This window comes from Natator depressus, chromosome 2, assembly GCF_965152275.1.
Source record: "Natator depressus isolate rNatDep1 chromosome 2, rNatDep2.hap1, whole genome shotgun sequence".
Taxonomy (NCBI): Eukaryota; Metazoa; Chordata; order Testudines; family Cheloniidae; genus Natator; species Natator depressus.
In genome coordinates this window covers 120127801-120150389 of record NC_134235.1, presented here as the reverse complement: position 1 = coordinate 120150389, position 22589 = coordinate 120127801, and the positions used below count along the sequence as shown (strand labels likewise).

Below are 22589 nucleotides of genomic sequence, written 5' to 3'. Positions count from 1 at the left end.
AGAATGTCTCTTTCGAGAAGCTGTCAATGTGTTTGCCTATTTCAGAAAGATCCACTCTAACAATTATCAGTTGTAATTGGGGTAGCCTTAGAAAATCTGCAACAGACTTTCTAGGGACCACTAAAGTGTCAAGGCAAAGCAAGGTTATATTGACATATGAGGATTGGGGAAGAAAGAGAGTGCTTGTGATCATGCTTCTGTCTCTGATCAAGTCTGGTGTTAAAGCTAAAATTTACAATCGAACAAGAATAACCAGTGGCTTGTGAAAAGCAAGACTTCAAATGATTTTCTGTTGACTTCTATAGTCTGAATCTCCTCTCATTTACACCAGCTTTACTACAGTGTAATTCTATTGATTTAAATGCAGCGAATGCCTGATTTATACCAATGTGAGAGCAGATCCTTAAATTCAAAGACACGGGGCCTGATTCTCCATTAGCCTGCACCTTGTGTAGACTACTCCTCCAGCACAAAGCCAGGGCAAAGCAGATGTAAAGTGCTATCAAATCCAGTGGTGCAAGAGGCTTCACAAGGTACAGGCTAATAGAGAATGAAACCCATTATGTTTACAGTCACAATTTACCTTTTGTCACACACTATAACCCACCCTCTCTGCTCCATTTTCCTACTGCTTATCAAGACTGATGTGGATGAAATAATTTTGACCCTGCTGTTTAAGAAGTTTCAGCAACTAGCTTTGCTTCCAGCCTATGTTGATTGCAGTAAGTTGTAATTATAGCTTGAACAATACAGTTATGGTTTCCACACCTCAGGATGATCAGATGCTGTGGTGAGGAGCACAGTATAAATACAGATAAATATGATTGATAGATTAATAGGTGAGTAAGTAGATATGTAGAAAGATTACATTATGGTTTTTACCCACATCATCAGGTTTTGACATGCTGAATTAGGACCTGGGGAAAGTCAGATGTCTCTGGTTCATTCTTTTCTTCTAGGTTGTGCATCTTAGCAAACAAAATTTCAAAAGTCAAAGGGCCTGCTTTTGAATTGATTTATCGCTAGTATAACTCCATGGGGTTCTCAGTTACATGGTGTAAAATCAAAATAATTCCACTGACTTCAGTGGAGTTATTCCTGATTTGGTGTTAGTATGACTATTGACTTCATTGACTTCAGTGAAGTTACTCCGGATTGACACTGTTGTAAATGAGCCCCCCTCGAGTGTCTCACCATTTTGGCTTCATCACTGCCTAACTTTTCTGTTTTTCATCTCCATTTCTTTTGGAACGAAAGGAGTTAATATTTAATTCCCCCATAAATCTTTGTTTAAGAATAAGGAACAGTTTTTTCTCAGTCACAGCAGTGTAACACTGAAGTTATTTCAAATCTGCACTGGGCACTTGGAGCAGAACCTGGGTTTAAATGAGTATATAAAACTGGTTAATGTTTTTGAGAGCCAGGTTGTATAACTAACCATGTAAAAACTTAAATATAAAAAACTGCAGGCAAAACCTCAGATGATCTGAGCTCCCACTCAGCACATCTGAGGAAAGTGTGGCAAAGATAATTCTAAGCCACCTTTCTATCCACCTTGATCCTAGGATCTTGACACAACTCAGAACAGACACAGGACTGCTCTAATTTATGCCATATACAATGGCCCTGTATATCATTCTGGTGGCCAGAGATTGCTGGAGTGCACATGTTTTGTCAATGCTCCCTCCCTGATGGAAGGGGGAAGAGTGAATACCAAAAAGCCAGTTATATTGGCTTTACACCATGAAGTGTTCCCCCGTAACAGGGAAATCCCTTGCTGCTTCTTTAGAATAGCATTCTCGTCCCCTTTGTGCCACTAGAGCAGCACCAAGGAGATTCAATCTACGCTGTGGATTTTGTCGGCTATGGAAAATGTGCCTCATAGTTAACTAAGAAATACAGGGAAAGTATCTTTTGGGGGGGGGGGGGAAGGAAAAGATTCTCCATTAGTCAGCATAATGCTTGCTTTTTTCTGTGATGCCTAAAGTTGTCATTTAGAGGTTAGTTTCAAAGTGTTACATGGTGTTTTAGCTACATGACTCCCATTAAAGTTAAAGACTAGGTAAAGGTGAGTGGCCAATGTGATAAGTTAGGGAGACAAAAACTAATTTTCAGTGTCAGGCTTTTTCTTACTTCATCCAGCAACCTAGAATGCTCCACCATTTGACTTCTGGTTCCAGAGGAGTTCAGGGCTCACTTCTTTGCACGTACCACTCCTCCCCACCCCTGTTTTAGAGGTTAACAGGCATTTGAGCCTGGCAGCTGAACAAATGTTCAAGGGAGCGGAGAGGCCACAGGACACCTCCCACTGTGTGCCGTTGTGCATCAACGCAGCACAATTACACTCTCTCACAGAGCCCCTGCGCACATTATCCTCCCTAAAGGGATGGAAGGGGCAGGAGGAGGTAGGGCCATGTCCCAGTGAGTGGAGCTGGTCGGAGCACAAGGGAGCACATGCTGCACTCCCTGAGGCACAGTTCCCACCGTGAAATACCTCCTGGGGTGATTTCTCACTGCCCTTACACAAGGCTGTGTCTATCAGACATAAATAAAGCTCCCAGGTAGGTTTTACCATTCTGCCCAAAGAAGGCTACTCAGACTGACATAGTTAATGCTTTCTCAGGGGCCACCTGCTTCATCTCTGCAGTAGCTCATCTTTTACTGTGCAGAGAAAAATCCAAATAAATTCCTCCCAGCTCCAAGCCTGCCATGTGGCAGCATGATGCTGCAGCAGCCACAGCACCATGCCAACTTAAAACAGGATTTCCTTTCCAACACAGTAACTGCTACATTGTACACACCTATTTGTAAAACTGCAGTGTCAGAGGATTTGGTTTGTCACTGCAGTGATGTGAGCTTCTGTCTCTGCAATGATGAAATCGGTTAGATTTATAGTATAGACTGGAATGATAGAACCCTTGCTTTCAAAATGCTAAACGCATTGCAGAAGAAATCTCAGTTTCTTCCCCCTATCCCTCCAAACACACACAATTCAATTTTATGCTTGTCCTCTTTGTTTTGTCTGGAAACAATAGGATACGTGATAAGTAATGCTAACAGCAGTTTTGCAGCATAACAGCTAGCCTGCTTGGGACACACAACTCTTAACTCTAAACTCTTAACTCTTAACACACAACTGCAGAGTAGGAGACCCTCCATTATCCTAAAATTGTTATTAATTGGCCAAATTTACACCATTGATTTCAAATCAGATTGGGTACAGGGGATATAATTTAGTAGTGAATGTGGCTCAATGCCTTTTTCAAGTCACTCGAACATTACAGTGCAGCTTCCTATATTTTATTTTATTTACTATTTAATGAATACTTTTTTATTAATGCACCAGAAACATTTCTTTCTCTCTGCCATAGCCAGTCAAATGTGACAGCTACACCTACCCAAGAGGTCATGCTAACACACAATACCAAACACCCTAAAAAGAGTAGAAAGTGGCTAAGTGGTTCTGAATCAAATTTTACAATAGTCTCCTCCTCCTGGAAAAGTCCTGTTTACTAGCATCTGGATTGATATTCTGAGTTAGAGGTATGTAGAGCAAAAGATGACAACTAGTGTCTTTTTTAATTAATCACCAGATACCATTTTATAAAGATATGCTAGTTTGTAGGGTGGCATCTGTATTAATACTGGTAACAGTAATCTGAATTTGACTGCTTTTTTGTTGATGCTGAATGTAACTGGTTCTCCTGTTCTTCCCCCATTTAACTGATGCATCAACTATGAAATACTAGTGTTCCAGAGAAATGTCAAGACTCCAGAGAACACTGTCTGATTCCACAGTAGCCATAGCAGAGACCAGCAGCAAAGTGGTTAAATGAAATATCAATTACCAAACAAGTTCACTGTCACCATCTGAACCTTTCGGTTTTTCAGTATGTAATAAAAAGAGGCTCCAGTTGTAACTTTTAAACCAGTGTGATTCAGAGTAAAGCCAATAGAAGTGGATTTTTTTTAAAGGGATCAGGTGGTCTGTGGGGAGAAGGACCCTAAAATGTGCTTTAACACTTTTTAAAAGAAATAGAAGTTTACATATTTTAATACACATTTTTCACACTATGATGTGGATTGGATTATAAAATAAATCTACTGCCTCAAATATGTAATTTCAATATCCATTAAAGGAAACACTAGTGATTGGTAGACCTCCATTTAGCTGACCTATATATTCTAAACAGTTTTGTGGTGGCACTCCCATTGCTGCGACAGCTTTGCTGAATCACAGCACAATCTAGTTCTCATCTAAATTAATGTGAAATGTCCACTGAATTCTATAGGGGTAGGCTCAAGGTCTGCATAGGTCACACATGGTACTCTGATAGGTTAGGGAGAAAAATAGTCTCCAAAAATGTATAGAATCACAGGGCCAGATCCATAGCTAAGTGCAAATTGACATACCTCAGTTGAAGCAATGGGGCCACAGTGACTTACAGTCTGGCCCACAGGAATTAGAGACAGGTAGTATAAGGTGACTTAGTCCATCCCCCAACAAATCAGAGGTTCTTCTATTTTGAAATCAGAGGTTATTTTATCATGTATATTTGTAGAATTTTGTCAGTTTAATTTTAAATGTCCCTGATATGGGATTCCACCACTTTCCTCAGAAGTATATTCTGTTGACTAATAGAAAAGGAGTACTTGTGGCACCTTAGAGACTAACCAATTTATTTGAGCATAAGCTTTCATGAGCTCCAGCTCACTTCATTGGATGCATACTGTGGAAAGTGTAGAAGATCTTTTTATACACACAAAGCATGAAAAAATACCTCCCCCGACCCCACTCTCCTGCGGGTAATAGCTTATCTAAAGTGATCACTCTCCTTACAATGTGTATGATAATCAAGTTGGGCCATTTCCAGCACAAATCCAGGTTTTCTCACCCCCGCCCCCCCACACACACACAACCCACTCTCCTGCTGGTAATAGCTTATCTAAAGTGACCACTCTCCTTACAATGTGTATGATAATCAAGGTGGGCCATTTCCAGCACAAATCCAGGGTTTAACAAGAACGTCTGGGGGGGGGGGCGGTAGGAAAAAACAAGGGGAAATAGGTTACCTTGCATAATGACTTAGCCACTCCCAGTCTCTATTCAAGCCTAAGTTAATTGTATCCAATTTGCAAATGAATTCCAATTCAACAGTTTCTGGCTGGAGTCTGGATTTGAAGTTTTTTTGTTGTAATATCGCAACTTTCATGTCTGTAATCGCGTGACCAGAGAGATTGAAGTGTTCTCCGACTGGTTTATGAATGTTATAATTCTTGACATCTGATTTGTGTCCATTTATTCTTTTACGTAGAGACTGTCCAGTTTGACCAATGTACATGGCAGAGGGGCATTGCTGGCACATGATGGCATACATCACATTGGTGGATGTGCAGGTGAACGAGCCTCTGATAGTGTGGCTGATGTTATTAGGCCCTGTGATGGTGTCCCCTGAATAGATATGTGGGCACAGTTGGCAACGGGCTTTGTTGCAAGGATAGGTTCCTCGGTTAGTGGTTCTGTTGTGTGGTATGTGGTTGCTGGTAAGTATTTACTCACGAAAGCTTATGCTCAAATAAATTGGTTAGTCTCTAAGGTGCCACAAGTACTCCTTTTCTTTTTGCGAATACAGACTAACACGGCTGTTACTCTGAAACCTGTCATTATGCAAGGCACTGCATTTAGCCGTATGGAGTGGAAATCTATCAACTGCATGAAAAAACTTGTACAGATACAGACAGACATCATCTTCCTTTCCAAATGCAAACAGATGGACATCGTACCAAAAGGACTGAAGGTAAAAAATCCATTACAATCTACATACCACACAGACTATGCTGACAGCTTGTGCCACACGCTCTCAAAGAAACTGCGGAACCACCTGATCAACATCCTCTACAACAAACAGGGAAAGATTAAGAATGAGCTCTCAAAAATGGATACTCTCATAAAAAACCAACCTTCCACACAAACTTCCTCGTGGCTGGACTTTACTCAAACTAGACAAGCCATTTACAACACACACTTTGCTTCTCTACAAAAGAAAAAGGACACAAAACTTTCTAAACTACTACATGCCACATGGGGCCACAGCAATGGTTCCCTCAACCCACCCAGCAATATTGTTAACCTGTCCAACTATACTCTCAGCCCAGCAGAAGCAGCTGTCCTATCTCGGGGCCTCTCCTTCTGCCCCTCCACCCCCACGAACATGATACAGTTCTGTGGTGACCTAGAATCCTATTTTCGACGTCTTCGACTCAAGGAATATTTCCAACATACCTCTGAACAACATACTAATCCACAGAGACCTCCCTACCAACACTACAAAAAGAAGGATTCTAGGTGGACTCCTTCTGAAGGTCGAAACAGCAGACTGGACTTCTACATAGAGTGCTTCTGCCGACGTGCACAGGCTGAAATTGTGGAAAAGCAGCATCACTTGCCCCATAACCTCAGCCGTGCGGAACACAATGCCATCCACAGCCTCAGAAACAACTCTGACATCATAATCAAAAAGGCTGACAAAGGAGGCGCTGTTGTCATCATGAATAGGTCAGAATATGAACAAGAGGCTGCTCAGCAGCTCTCCAACACCACTTTCTACAAGCCATTACCCTCTGATCCCACTGAGAATTACCAAAAGAAACTACAGCATTTGCTCAAGAAACTCCCTGAAAAAGCACAAGATCAAATCCGCACAGACACACCCCTGGAACCCCAACTTGGGATATTCTATCTACTACCCAAGATCCATAAACCTGGAAATCCTGGGCGCCCCATCATCTCAGGCATTGGCACCCTGACAGCAGGATTGTCTGGCTATGTAGACTCCCTCCTCAGGCCCTACGCTACCAGCACTCCCAGCTACCTTCGAGACACCATTGACTTCCTGAGGAAACTACAGTCCATCGGTAATCTTCCTGATAACACCATCCTGGCCACTATGGATGTAGAAGCCCTCTACACCAACATTCCACACAAAGATGGACTACAAGCCGTCAAGAACACTATCCCCGATAGTGTCACGGCTAACCTGGTGGCTGAACTTTGTGACTTTGTCCTTACCCATAACTATTTTACATTTGGGGACAATGTATACCTTCAGATCAGCGGCACTGCTATGGGTACCCGCATGGCCCCACAGTATGCCAACATTTTTATGGCTGACTTAGAACAACGCTTCCTCAGCTCTTGTCCCCTAACACCCCTACTCTACTTACGCTATATTGATGACATCTTCATCATCTGGACCCTTGGAAAAGAAGCCCTTGAGGAATTCCACCATGATTTCAACAATTTCCATCCCACCATCAACCTCAGCCTGGTCCAGTTCACACAAGAGATCCACTTCCTGGACACTACAGTGCTAATAAACGATGGTCACATAAACACCACCCTATACCGGAAACCTACTGACCGCTATTCCTACCTACATGCCTCCAGCTTTCACCCTGACCACACCACACAATCCATCGTCTACAGCCAAGCTCTGCGATACAACCGCATTTGCTCCAACCCCTCAGACAGAGACAAACACCTACAAGATCTCTATCAAGCATTCTTACAACTACAATACCCACCTGCGGAAGTGAAGAAACAGATTGATAGAGCCAGAAGAGTTCCCAGAAGTCACCTACTACAGGACAGGCCTAACAAAGAAAATAACAGAACGCCACTAGCCGTCACCTTCAGCCCCCAACTAAAACCCCTCCAACGCATTATTAAGGATCTACAACCTATCCTGAAGGATGACCCAACACTCTCACAAATCTTGGGAGACAGGCCAGTCCTTGCCTACAGACAGCCCCCCAACCTGAAGCAAATACTCACCAGCAACCATGTACCACACAACAGAACCACTAACCCAGGAACCTATCTTTGCAACAAAGCCCGTTGCCAACTGTGCCCACATATCTATTCAGGGGACACCATCACAGGGCCTAATAACATCAGCCACACTATCAGAGGCTCGTTCACCTGCACATCCACCAATGTGATGTATGCCATCATGTGCCAGCAATGCCCCTCTGCCATGTACATTGGTCAAACTGGACAGTCTCTACGTAAAAGAATAAATGGACACAAATCAGATGTCAAGAATTATAACATTCATAAACCAGTCAGAGAACACTTCAATCTCTCTGGTCACGCGATTACAGACATGAAAGTTGCGATATTACAACAGAAAAACTTCAAATCCAGACTCCAGCCAGAAACTGCTGAATTGGAATTCATTTGCAAATTGGACACAATTAACTTAGGCTTAAATAGAGACTGGGAGTGGCTAAGTCATTATGCAAGGTAACCTATTTCCCCTTGTTTTTTCCTACCGCCCCCCCCCCCCCAGACGTTCTTGTTAAACCCTGGATTTGTGCTGGAAATGGCCCACCTTGATTATCATACACATTGTAAGGAGAGTGGTCACTTTAGATAAGCTATTACCAGCAGGAGAGTGGGGTGGGGGGAGGTATTTTTTCATGCTTTGTGTGTATAAAAAGATCTTCTACACTTTCCACAGTATGCATCCGATGAAGTGAGCTGTAGCTCACGAAAGCTTATGCTCAAATAAATTGGTTAGTCTCTAAGGTGCCACAAGTACTCCTTTTTGCGAATACAGACTAACATGGCTGTTACTCTGAAACCTATTGACTAATAAATCTCACCATCAGGACTTGGTTCCTGCTTTTCAACCTAAATTTCTTCTTTAGTAATTTCATTCTATTGCTTCTGTTTATATCCATTTTACTATTCTAAACACTTCCCCTCCGCCCTTGATATTTGCTGGTGTTCAGTCCACTAGACCAGTGGTTCTCAAACTAGGGGCGCCGCTTGTTCAGGGAAAGCCCCTTGAGGGCCAGGCTGGTTTGTTTACCTGCTGCATCCACAGGTTCAGCTGATCACAGCTCCCACTGGCCACGGTTCGCTGCCCCAGGCCAATGGTGGCTGCGGGAAAGGCAACCAGCACGTCCCTCGGCCTGCGCCACTTTCTGCAGCCCCCATTGGCCTGGAACGGCGAACTGCGGCCAGTGGGAGCTGCGATCGGCCAAACCTGTGGATGCGGCAGGTAAACAAATGGGCCCGGCCTGCCAGGGGCTTTCCCTGAACAAGCGGCTCCCCTAGTTTGAGAACCACTGCACTAGACCAATGATGCTCCTGTTGGTCACAGTTCAGTGATGCACTTACGCGGCCCTTCTCATCAAAATATTTATACATGTGTAAAGTTAAGGAAGTGCTTAACTACTTTGCTGAAGCTGGGCTATTATGCCCACCATTGTTTATTCATCCACCAGTGTTGCAAATATATATTAAAAAAAAAATCAAGCTTGACAAACAAAAGCTATTCTTCATAAATCCATTCTGATTATTGTTCATGGTTCTATTATCTTCGAAATGCTTCGGGCCTGATCTAACGTGTTTCATTGATTTCATCAGGCCATAAAGCCCCAATCCAGCAAAGCATTTAAGAATGTGCTTGAATTGAAATTAAATGATTTGTTTGATCTTAATATTTGTTCTAATATTTCACTAGGGTTAGACGTTTAGCAGAATGGTAATTACCAGGGTGACTCTTGTACCTGGTTTTGAAGATAATTAGTACAACATTTAGTTTTCTTCTGCATTTGGTTGTGTCTCCAGTTAGCCACAACTTCTCAGAACTGTTTACCAGTCATGCAGCAAATTTATTCGTTAATTCTATTTAAAACTCTGGGATGCATTTAAAATCCACAGGCTAGCTTGTATATACTCAAATGTTCCAAACTGCTTGCCTTACCTGTTCTTTAATAATAAAAACAAGGAGGGTGAGGCAATATCTTTTATTGGACCAACTTCTTGTCTCTTCTTTCACAGCAGAAGAGCTCTGTGGAGCTCAAACTCTGGTCTCTTTCACCAAGAGAAGACTTTGTCCAATAAAAGCTATTACCTCATACACCTTGTCTGTCTCATATCCTGGGACCAACATGGCTACAACACTGCAAACAACTTTCATAATAGCTACTTTATACTACCTGCCTTATTACCTAGCTGTCCAGCTCTATTTTTCTTGTTAGAGACAATTTTTTAAAGACGTTCTGCATCACAGCAGTTATTGAGTAGTCATTCATGCCATTCCACTCCTCATTCACTAGTTGACTGAGGGCTTGTATACACAACAAGTTACTGCCCAGCAAGCCAAGCTATAGCTCACCAATTAGCTGTGCAGTGACATCCAATGTGGACACTGATACAGCATACTGAAAAACCTGGAGTGCAGCTTGGCAAACTTTCAGTGTGCTGTAGAAGGTCCACATGCGACGTTACTGCACGGTAAGTTGGTGCACTGTAGATTCACACCCTGGCTTGCTGGGTAGTAACTTGCTTTATAGACAAGCCCTTACTGTATTTTCTCTCTAGTCCAGTACTTCTTTTGCCCCTGGTATATTTTATAACAGACATTCTCATTCCTTTTAATCCTCTTTAGAAAGTATAAAGTCATTCTGCATGTTTTTTGTCCTTATCTTTTCCTAAGCCTTAGCTCAGAGGTCCCCAAACTGTGGGGTGTGCCTCCCTAGGGGTCACAGATGAACATTCATGGGGGTGCTGCGGGGCCCAGGTCAGCCTCCAGGGGGGTGGAGGGGGAGCACCACCCAGCCCTGCTCTGGTGCCACCTCCAGCCACAGTCTCAGCTCCCAGTCCCACGCCTGGCCTCCCCCTAGCAGCAGCAGTGCTGCACCTGGCCCTGGTCCTGGCCCCAGACCCACCCCCCAGCTAGGGTGACCAGGTGTCCAGTTTTCAACTGGAACACCCAGTCGAAAAGGGACCCTGACAGCTCCGGTCAGCACTGCCCACTGGGCCATTAAAAGTCCAGTTGGTGGCGCTAAGGCAGGCTAGTTCCTATCTGTCCTGGCTGGCACCGCGCTGTGCTCCGGAAGCAGCCAGAAGATCTGGCTCCTAGGTGGCGGGGTGGGGGCCAAGGGGCTCCGCGCACTGCCCCTGCCCCGAGCACTGGCAAATGGGGGCTGCGGGGGCGGTGTCTGCAGGCGAGAGCAGCGCGTGGAGACTCCTGGACCCCCATGTAGGACCCAGACCTACTAGCTGCTTCCAGGGCATGGGCAGTGCAGTGCCAGGACAGGCAGGCAGCCTGCCTTACCCACTGCACTGCTGACCGGGAGCCACCCAAGGTAAAATTGCACCCCAAACCCAAACACCAACCCCCTGCCCCAGCCCTGGGCCCCCCCAAACTCAGAGTACCCTCCTGCACCCCAAACCGCTCATCCCCAGCCCCGAGCCCTCACCCCATCCTGAACCCAAGCTACCTGCCTCAACCCACAGGCCCCTCCCACACTCCAAATCCCTTGGCCCCACCCCCCAGCCTGGAGCCCCTTCCTGAACCCCAAACCTCTCATCCCTGGACCCAGCCCAGAGCCCTCACTCCCTCCCACCTTCCACACCCCAACCCCCTGCCTCAACCCGCAGCCCCCTCCCACACCCTGAACCCATTTTTGGCCCCACCCTAGAGCCCCTAACCCCAGTTAGAGCCCTCACCCCCTCCCTCACTCCAACCTCCCACCCCAGCCAAGTGAGGTGAGTGAGGGTGAGGGAGAGCGAGCCACAGAAGGAGGGGGAAATGGGGGGCGGGGCCTTGGGGAAGGGGCGGGGCTAGGGTGTTCGATTTTTTTGTTACTAGAAATACCCCCAGATGTGGCCTGAGCCTCAGCTCCCTGACCCTTGTCTGCTTCCCGGCCCGGCTCGGGGGGGCGTGGACCTGAAAAGTTTGGGGACCATTTCTTAGCTGAGTATGGGCATTATCTGAAGCCCATTGAAGTCAAAAGAGAGACTCCCACAGACTTATATGAGCTTTGAATCAAACCCCAAGAGCATTCTTGTTTGGTTGCCTCCTCCTTTTTCCACGGTACAGATTTGGGGGTAGAAATGAGGGGGAGGTTAACCTCAACTTTGCACTTCTGCTGTTTGAATTATTTGTATCCTTCCATATTTAAACAACAACAGAAAAGAAAAAAAAAAGTTTCTAAAACCAGTAGATGAATTTCAATAGGAAGACCAAAATGTTCTGAAAACTAATTTTCATGGTGGTGTTCACCACATACACTCCAGGCTTGTTTCCTGATTAGATTGTGTTACTTTTTGCAGCTCCATTCCGATATGGACAGAGGAGATGGATCAATCAAGTACATTCTCTCAGGAGAAGGAGCTGGCATTGTATTTACGATCGATGATACCACTGGGGACATTCATGCCATTCAGAGATTGGACCGAGAGGAGAGGTCCCAGTATACTCTGAGGGCTCAGGCCCTGGACAGACGGACAGGCAGGCCAATGGAACCAGAATCAGAGTTCATCATCAAAATCCAGGACATCAATGACAATGAACCCAAGTTCCTGGATGGACCTTATGTAGCCTCAGTTCCAGAAATGTCACCAGTAGGTAAGGTGAATTTAAGAACATAATTTTCATTATGAGCAAATTACAATTAATCACCAGTACACAAATTACCCAAGTCTTTGGCCTCTACTTTGGGTCCTTTGTTCTGCAGCATTGGGAAAACCTTCTCTAGAACATCTCTGGCTGCTGCAAGCAAGCGTACTTGGTTTACATCACCAGTTGCTGGCCCCACACAGCATAGGAGGCATGTCAAGGGAAAGATGGGGGCAGGAAAGGGCATAGCTTGAATGTATTGTGCTCTGACAATCTGTATGTGTGTAATGGTCTCTTGGACACCCACTATGAGTCAGTGAAGGTTAGAGCACCTCTGAGCCTGATCTAGCTTATACCAGACATCGGAATTTCCCCCAGCTGCCCCCAGGATTGAAGGTGTGCAAAGCTAGCTTTAAGCCACCTTTGACTTCCACTCCTTTCTGGTCCTGCACCAAGCTTAGCTCAGTGGACCCAATGATCTGACCCAATGTGTTTTATGCTGTTAGAAAGAGTGGGATCAAAGAAGAATTTATTGGATATTTTTTGCAGTACAGCCAGAATGCAAACAGGAGGCTTCCTGGGACCTAACCAAACAGGAAAACACCTTTCCATGTAAAACTTCTAGTAAACATGGAAAGTATTTTTTTCCAATTTTGTCAGTTTTTCATTTCCTTGGAAGAAACAATTGTTTTGTGGTGGCATAATGCTGACAAAGAAATACTGCAAGCTAAATCATCTGTTGTGTGCTTACAGACAGGGCGGCGCACCACATAGTGTAGGGGCATCGACCTTCAGGAAGAGCGGAGCACCAAACAGCCTGACAGCCTAGCTCTGCAGATGGCAGGCAAACAAAAGCCTCTTGCCGTAAGGTGGGGAGGCTGGCAGCAGGGAGCAGTAGGGGGACCTGGGCCCACCTCACTCCACCAGGACCCATCCCACAGCCCTGAGAGTGGTGGAGTGTTCTACCACTGGGATTTAGCCAAAACATGCTGACTTGGATTCAGGCAACAACAAAACTGGACTACAATCTGGTGTCCCTGGGCTACTTCCTACATTCCCTGCATGGTGTACCTGTGTCTTGGGTTCATCCTCTGTCTCACCGGGGTACACAGCTAACGGCAGTCCCAGCAATTCCTCAAAATTCCTACCAGCAGGCAGTTCTGGTAAGTCCTCAGCAATGCAGGGATCCTCTTCAAGCACCAGCAGCAGGAAGGAGGCATCTGTCTCCTCCAGTGGCTCCAGCCCAGCTGGAGCTGTAGAGCTTGCTTTTTATGCTCCTGTCCCACCCTCTGCTTCCAGTGGGGTGAGTGCAGATGTCCTGGTTCCACCCATCAGAAGGTGGGCAGGGGTCAATCTCAAAGGGAGGCCAAGGCACCTCACTACAATGGCACACGTTAAATGAATTAAAAACTGGCTAACTGATAGGTCTCAAAATATAATTGTAAATGGGGAATCATCATCTACCGGATTTGTATTCAGTGGGATCCTGCAAGGATAGGTTTTTGGCCTTACACTATTGAACATTTTTTAACAGTGACCTGGAAGAAAATATATAAGCATCACTGATAAAGTTTGTAGATAACACAAAAATTGGGAGAGTTGATACATAATGAAAAAGGACAGGTCACTGATTCAGAGAGATCTGGATTGCTTGGTAAACTGAGTGCAAGCAAACAGTATGGATTTTAGTATGGCTAAATGTAAATGTAGACATCTAGGAACAAAGAATGCAAGCCATATTTAGGGGATGCAGGATGGGAAACTCTACCCTGGGAATCAGTGACTTTGAAAAGGATTGAGGAGGGGAGGGAATGAACAGAAAAAGTAATCATCAAGTGATCCATCCCCCGTCGCTCATTCCCAGCTTCTGGCAAACAGAGGCTAGGGCCACCATTCCTGCCCATCCTGGCTAATAGCCATTGATGGACCTATCCTCCATGAATTTATCTAGTTCTTTTTTGAACCCAGTCATGGTCTTGGCCTTCACAACATCTTCTGGCAAGGAGTTCCACAGGTTGACTGTGTGTTGTGTGAAGAAATACTTCCTTTTATTTATTTTAAGCCTGCAGCCTATTAATTTCATTTGGTGACTCCTAGTTCTTGTGTTATGAGAAGTAGTAAACAACACTTCCTTATCTACTTTCTCTATACCAGTCATGATTTTAATAGACCTCAATCTATCTCCCCTTCACCATCTCTTTTCCAAGCTGAAAACTCTGTTTTATTAATCTCTCCTCATACAGAAGCAGTTCCATACCCCTAATAATTTTTGTTGCCCTTTTCTGAACCTTTTCCAATTCCAGTATATCTTTTTTGACATGGGGCGATCACATCTGCACACAGTATTCAAGATGTGGGCATACCATGGATTTATATAGAGACAACATAATATTTTCTGTCCTATTTTCTATCTCCTTCTTAATTATTCCCAGCATTCTATTTGCTTTTTTGAGTGCCACTGCACATTGAGTGGATGTTTTCAGAGAACTATCCACAATAACTCCAAGATCTCTTTCTTGAGTGGTAACAGCTAATTGACTCAAGGAGCTCAATCTGTTTAGCTTAACAAAGAGAAGGTTAAGGGTTGACTTGATTTCAGTCTATAAATATCTATTTGGGGAACAAATATTTAATAATGGGCTTTTCAATGGAGAGAAAGGTATAACATAATCCACTGGTTGGAAGTTGAAACTGGACACATTCAGACTAGAAATAAGTCATAATTTTTTAAAGTGAGGGTAATTAACCATTGGAATAGTTTACCAAGGTTCATGGTGGATTCTCCATCATTGACAATTTTTAAATCAAGACTGGATATTTTTCTAAAAGATGTGCTCTAGGAATTATTTTGGGAAAGTTCAATGACTTGTGTTATAGTAGAGGTCAGAATAGGATACTCACAGTGGCCTTGTAATCCATGAATCTATGAGATCCAATATAATAGAACATTTTTTATGGATTGAAACTAGTTAGAACTGTTTTCTTTCTTCCCAGCTATGAATTTAATAAGGGTCTACCCTGTTGTTGTTGGGTTTTTTGTTTTGTTTTTCAGGCACCTCTGTTATCCAGGTGACAGCAACAGATGCTGATGATCCAACCTATGGGAACAGTGCCAGAGTAGTCTACAGTATTCTCCAGGGGCAACCATATTTCTCTGTGGACTCCAGAACAGGTATTTTATTTCAACAAGGAATCAGCCAAAAAGTATGACTTCTCTTAGCTTTCATTCACTATGGACCACATTCTTCCTCAAGGAAACACCCAGTGAATCTTAAACACCAGATGGACACAGGAGAGCAAAACTACTGGGGCAGGAAGAAAGTTAAAAGACAAAACACACTACCTGAGTCTTATTTCTATATAAGAGCCAGAATAGAACAGTTTTATGTTGGAGATTAAGCATCATTGCAATAGAGATCTTCAGAGCAAGAATATGCTATCTGCAGTAGCATATTCATCTAAATTACCAAATTCTGCATTAGTGGAGTTGGGTTTATTTTGTGCTGTTACTATTCTTGTAGGCTATCATTTCAATGAAGTCTTCAGCAGATCTGGTACACAAATCCACGTGTTAAAAAACCTTTATACCAATAGAGGTAAGAAAGTAGAAGCAAAAAAATGTAGTTAGCTGGAGTAGTCCTATGTAAGGGTTTATTTATTAATAGCCCTAGATTTATGCACAGGACACTGCATATGACACACACCACATAATGTCTGTATCATAGGAGGAATCATACATTTTTTGACAACTCCCAGGGGCCAACTGTAGTGTTAAGGTCAGAAACTCATGAGAGGATATTTATTGTTGAACCCTAGGGGAACAAAATAAAAAGAAATACCATATAACTCACTTTTGAAAGTTACCACTACATGAAATATGTCCATTATCCAAGAAGAAACTTAGATACGCTTTGTTCTTTCCTGAGCCCTATTATACATAGGCAAAACAGAGCTATTTATTTAGTATTTGGGTTATAAACCATAGAATGAGTAACCCCTTAATCATTTTTGTTTTCGAAGTGAGGACATTTTCTGTATTAAGGGGCAGAGAGGGGACACAGTCTATAAAGTATTCACACACAGAGGGCCCATTTTGCAAAGATGCTAAGCACTTTCACATCCCAGTGGGAATTGAAGATCCACAGCATTTAATGGGCAGTGCTCAACTTCTTGCAGAATCAGGCTCATAAAAACTGCAGGTGGCAACATTTAAACAGTCCACTTGTGAATTGTTTGCATTAGTCTCTATTTCTTTCTTAGTATATAGGATGATAGTTGCCACTGCAGTATCATTTTAGTGCTGTTTTGTTAAGCCCCGCACACAGTGTGTCTGCTAAAAGTAACCACTAAAAGTATGTAGAATTCAGCAAGGGCAGTCAGGTATTAAAAAAAAGAAAAGAGAAAAAGACTTTAAAGCCTTAAGAAGGGAAGGGAGGTGCTGAGGTGAGGATGAGAATAGCCTAAATAAAGAAGAGGTCAGTTACACTACTAGAATCCCTGAAGCAGGAGACCGAGAGAGAGCTAAGGAAGCATGATCTAAAAGTCCAGAGAGCTGTAGCCTTGCGAGTTCCTGCTTTTATAACCAAAAGCAACAATCTGCTTTAGTGAGTCAGCAAAGGCAGTAATTGCATCGGATGGCGCTTTGCAGACTCTGTCAGAGAAGTATTGCTGCCACCTCATGTTCTTTTTCAGTAATGTTACCATAAAAGAAAGCAGACTCTGCATTGTGGATTTTTGCGTGATTACCAATAGCAATTTCTGTGTTCCCAACTCTGAGATGTAAGTTACAAAATAAAACTACCAGTCTTTCTTTATAGACTATCCATAGGAAACAAAATGGAGACTGAGGGCCAAATTCTGTTCCAATTTACACTGGAATTGATGTGAAGTAACTCCATTGGCTTCATTTGAATCACTCTAAATCTACACTGGTGTGATTGAAAGCAGAGTCTGACCCCATTCTTTTAAATTAGGAGCAACTGTGTTTTTTTATTAAAACCAGCTCTGTCCTGTTTTGCATATTGTTTAAACAGAATTTCTTTTCTGTCCTAAAACCTTTAAAAAAAATCTTACAGGCTTAATTAGAACAGCTCTAATGAACATGGACAGAGAAGCAAAAGACTATTATGAAGTGATTATCCAGGCCAAAGATATGGGTGGACAGCTGGGAGGATTAGCTGGGACAACCAAAGTCAACATCACCCTCTCTGATGTCAATGACAATCCACCCAGATTTCCACAGAGTGAGTATCTGCTTTATTACAATGTTACTGAAGAGGGAAGATGGGTTGAAATACTTGCATGATGAATATCTGCACTTACTTTGACCTTTTCAAATGGAATCAATCCATGACTAGAATAGGGTACAAACAATTTTCCTGTCCCCCTGAGCATTTTTGAAATTTTTTACTGTCTCAAAACAGGATGAAAAGTCAAAATCTCAAAAAAAAATCTGAGAACTGAAATCCAAAACAAATGTCAGATCTTCTTTCTTCTTTCAATAATTTCAAAACATGTATTGATTTTGACATTTTAAAATCTTATTTTCATTAAAAGTTTTTTTCAAAGTGAAAAACTAAACTTTGTTGAGAAAATGTCAAAGCATCCCATTCCGACATTTCTAAATTTTTCAAAAAAAAAAATTGAATCAGAATATTTGTCAAAACTGACCCTTTCCTGCAAAGTTTTTGTTTAGACAAATTGACATTTTCCAAACCAAAAAATAAAAAAAATTATTGACCAGTTGTATCCCTGACTTCTTTTTTTTTAAACCTATTTATTTTTGGTATTTATGGTTTCGTTTTTCCTTTTTAAATTTAGGAAATCAGGGGCATTCCTTTATCCCTAGATTAGATACTGCAGGCCTTTGCAAGAGGGTTGCCATGCACTACTTTGTTTGTTTTCTCATCCTTAGCATGGAAGGATGTCTGTCTCAAGGGCTGGGAGGGAGGAGAGAGAAAGGGATTTAATTCAGCAATTCAGTTTAGCCTCTCCTCTTTATGAGTGAGTCTGTTGTTTGTGCTGAACAGTATGGAATAGTTTTGCATACAGACTATTCCCCAGTAAAAATTCAACTGAACTCACCAAAAGATTATTTAAAGTCTAAGGCATATGATGATTTCAGAAAGGTTAGTTTGGATTTACACTGGTGTAACTCAAAGCAAGATTTGGCTCATTACACCCTTCTCTAAATGCATCCCCTAATGCCTGATGCTAAGCAAAGTCCATTGAAGTCAAAGGAAAGACTCCCTTCAACTTCAGTGGCTTGAGCAATGCCCATATTTTCTTAGACTAACAGCCTGATACTCTAGTTATTTTTAATGTTTTCAATACTTTTGTCTGTTCCTTTTCTCCTCCTCCCTTTACATACTCTGCTTTGCTAAAACCAAACTCAGCTGAGAGCACTCTCCAGCAAAACCATCACCGCATATTGCTTTTTATTTTCTTCCTCCTCTTCCCCTTGTTAATCAAGTCTGACTTGATGTATGTTATAGATGTCATTTCTGTTTTTAAAACATCAAGTGGAGAGACTTGGTGTCAATCCTATGGATTAGGGAAAATGGTATTAAATGACATCAGGCCCCATCACTGATGCTGTCCTTTAGAATAAGAGTTAAATAAACGGTATAGTTAAGAGAGATTGTTCAAGCATGGAGCTGAGCTAGGGTGGCAGGTAATATCATAAGCATTGTATTTGTACTTTAAAAAAAAACTACTTTATTAAATTGCCGTTCTCTCTTTCCCCAAGCCTGTTGTTAAAGCAGATCAGTTATGCACTAATTCTGCTCTCATTTCATTTTGAGTTGCCATTGGAAGCACTGGTGTTTTGATGATAATCACTTAAATATGCCCCTAACAGGCAGCTTACTGAAACTCAGCAAGGCAAATCCAAATTAGTAATGGCTTCCTAAATGGAGATGACCCTTTGCTTTTCAGCCTGGAAAAAAGAACCTTTAACTGGACCTCTCTTCAGACTGCTGGATTTGTTGACTGTGGCCAGTCCTCTGAATTCCTGTACAGTTTTTGTTCCAGTCATGTTTTTTTCCCCCTCCCCCTCCACTTCTCTTGCCAGAACATTATCAGATGAGTGTGCTGGAGTCCGCTCCAGTCAGCTCCACTGTGGGCCGTGTTGTTGCTAAAGACCTGGATGAAGGCATTAATGCTGAAATGAAATACAGCTTTGTAGATGGAGATGGACTGGATGTCTTTGACATTAACACTGATCCTAATTACCAAGTTGGCATCATAACTGTGAGAAAGGTAGTAAGTTCTCTTTTTATATCCATTTATACAGCTAATAGTTCCGGTTACATTTCATGGGTGCAATATTCTGTTATGGCTACTGTAACTTGGTTCCCATTACATGACAATAGCTTCTTTCCCATTATGAAACACCATTTCTTTAACACTCTTTGCTAAAATATGAAAACACGCTGTATTCTCAGGAATAAACCTTAAAAAGAGAGAGGACAGTGATCTGAATAAATAGGTACATAAATGTCCCAGTTCAGTATTTATCCACGTAAATAACCTTTGTAGCTTAATTACACAACAGTGAGAGTGATCTGATCAATATTTGCATTTGAACTGTAGACATTTTTCATGCTGGTGTCCCATAAACAATAATAAAGCAAGCCAAATAATTATTTATAAACCAATAAAAACCAGGCTGTTTTTTTAATTGCTGCTTGAAGATCCATAAATGCTAATTAGGTTAGAAGCTCTACTTTAAAATGGCAGCTGTGAAATTGCTAGTATTTTGTACCGCAGGCTGCACAGAAAGGAATATAGTATTTTGCTTAGAGTATCTCCTGCAGAATATTTATTTTATAATTTTATACAAATGTTAGCTGTTGAACTCTTTCTTGATTATGAAGCTATTGTTATACCTTTTCCTAGGCATATCTAGTGCACTCAGAATGAAATAAGTTCTCTGTTTAAATAGCCTGAGCCAAAATCATCCACTAAAATAGAGTGACACAGAGACTGGATTTGATCTTCTATCTTTCCAGATTACTGTTTCCATTTCAGAAGTCTGATTTGTCTTGCGTACCCCAAGTTTCACCTCACTTAAAAACTACTCGCTTACAAAATCAGACATAAAAACACAAAATTGTCACAGCACATATTATTACTGAAAAATTGCTTCCTTTCTCATTTTTACCCTATAATTATAAAATAAATCGATTGGAATATAAATATTGTACTTACATTTCAATGTATAGTGTCTATTGAGCAGTATAAACAAGTCATTGTATGAAATTTTAGTTTGTACTGACTTTGCTAGTGCTTTATATGTAGTTTGTTGTAAAACTACGCAAATATATAGATGAGCGGATGCACCCCCTGGAACACTTCTGCGTTCGTCCAACTGAGAAGCATTACTCTAGTTCTTAAGGCCAAGATTCGGCAAAGCATTTAAGCATAAGTATGCAGTACTATAAAAGATGCATTGTAGAAGATACCAAAGGAGAAGAATATCTCACACCAACACAGTCAGGTACATCTCATTCTAGGCTACCAGAGCTTATATGTTTGTAAAACTGTGTGCCCCTATGGCATTTTATAAGATTATTAATTTGTGTATAGCCACACTCCACTTTGGAAAAGTTCTCATTCAGATCAAGATTTCAAACCCACAAGGAGAGCAGACGTGGCGAACTGTGTGTTTTGCTTGTTCTGTAGAGCTACAAAGTTTGTACCCAGAATGCAGCTCCATGACTTTTGTTTTGGATCCATCTCTACAAAACAACAACAACAAAAGATTTAGTTTTCCTGTCACACTGTTAACAGACTCAAAGGGTAACATATTTGTAGTGCAACCTAAACTTTGGAGTCAATTAAATAGTACTTTCATGAGGCCAAGTGAGTCCAGTGTCTGGGGCAAAGGATTGGGAACTAAAAAAATCCTAAACTGTTGCAATGCAGACAGCCATTGATGCATGCAGAGACACTGAGCAAGTCACTTAAACCCCTTGTGCATCAATCCAGCTGTAAAACTGGATTAAAAAGTAGCTATGGTTAACCTCAAAAAGTCTGGAGTGCCAGTTCAGTCCAGATAATTTCTCAAATGTTCTAAAATTTAGCTGAACTTCTTCGATCTGTAAAACTGGTCTGGAAATCATGTTAGAATAGACTATCTTTCTGGCCCTGGAACTTCACTGAAAACCAGATGATTCATATGAACAGAGAAAGGGGCCAAATCCTAATGTCCTTGCTTAACCCTGCAAAATTACCACTGGCTTCAACTGGAGTTTTGCCAAATAAAGACGGTGTGACCAGGCCTAAGGAATTAGCTACTTGATACAATAGCGATGAGCAGCAATTAAATAAATAGACAATGGAACTTGTCACTAGTGTAAAATCACAGGGTTTGCAGGACACTTTGATCTAAAAGCCATCTGAGGAACAGCTTCTCACCAGCTACCTTCCCCCTGCTCTGACTGCTCCTTCCCCATCCTGCCTCCTACTGGCTTGCTAGTAGACAGTTTGAATCAGCAAATAATATAATACTTTGTATTTCTATAGCACCTTCCATCCAAAGACCTCAAAGCATTTCAAACTTTAGTGAGTTCAGCATCTCTAAATAGGTGGATCTGGCTTCTCAGCTGGAAAGCGGAGCCCCTGGCTCTGACTCCCCTTGTGGGAGAAGGTAGCTAGTTCTTCTTCAAGTAGTGTCCCTATGGGTGCATGTGCACCCCGCGTCTCTAATCGGAGATTTTTGGCAACAGTGTCGGTTGAGCCGGCGCACGAGCTCGCTCTCCCTCCCTTATGGTCTGCCTCGAGGCTATCTAGCACTGCGGGGGCAAACCCCATTCACTTCCTTCTCCATGCCTTTGGCCTCAAATGGAGTGAGCAGATGGAGAGAGCAGTCATTCCTTCCTTATCTGTGTCATTAGCATAAGCAGTTGTTTTTGTTTTTTGTTCTCCTTAATAGTTAGTGTTTCCTTTGTTGTTTTTACTCCTTTTGGGATTAAAAAAAAAAAGAGAGAGAGAGCGTGAGAGAGAGAGGAGAAAGAAAGAAAAAACTTTAGTTTCCTGCCCTATCTGGGGGCATACCCCTCCCATCGGGATGAAAGTAATTTAAAGGATTTACTGATACGCTGGAGTCCTGAGCGGGGGGCGGAGCCTCAACTGGAAGGGGCGGGGCCTCAACCAGAAGAGGTGGGG

At 42.4% G+C, this 22589-nt stretch overlaps 1 protein-coding gene across 1 annotated transcript in view; it reads left to right on the top strand.

Annotated features, from left to right (window-relative positions):
- CDH20 (cadherin 20) overlaps positions 1 to 22589 on the top strand; it is a 150052-nt gene that overhangs the window by 97488 nt on the left and 29975 nt on the right. The window contains exons 3-6 of the mRNA XM_074944981.1: positions 12134 to 12428; positions 15472 to 15591; positions 17495 to 17662; positions 19492 to 19679. Of these exons, the coding sequence (XP_074801082.1) occupies positions 12134 to 12428; positions 15472 to 15591; positions 17495 to 17662; positions 19492 to 19679 (771 nt within the window). The remainder of the gene's footprint in view (positions 1 to 12133; positions 12429 to 15471; positions 15592 to 17494; positions 17663 to 19491; positions 19680 to 22589) is intronic.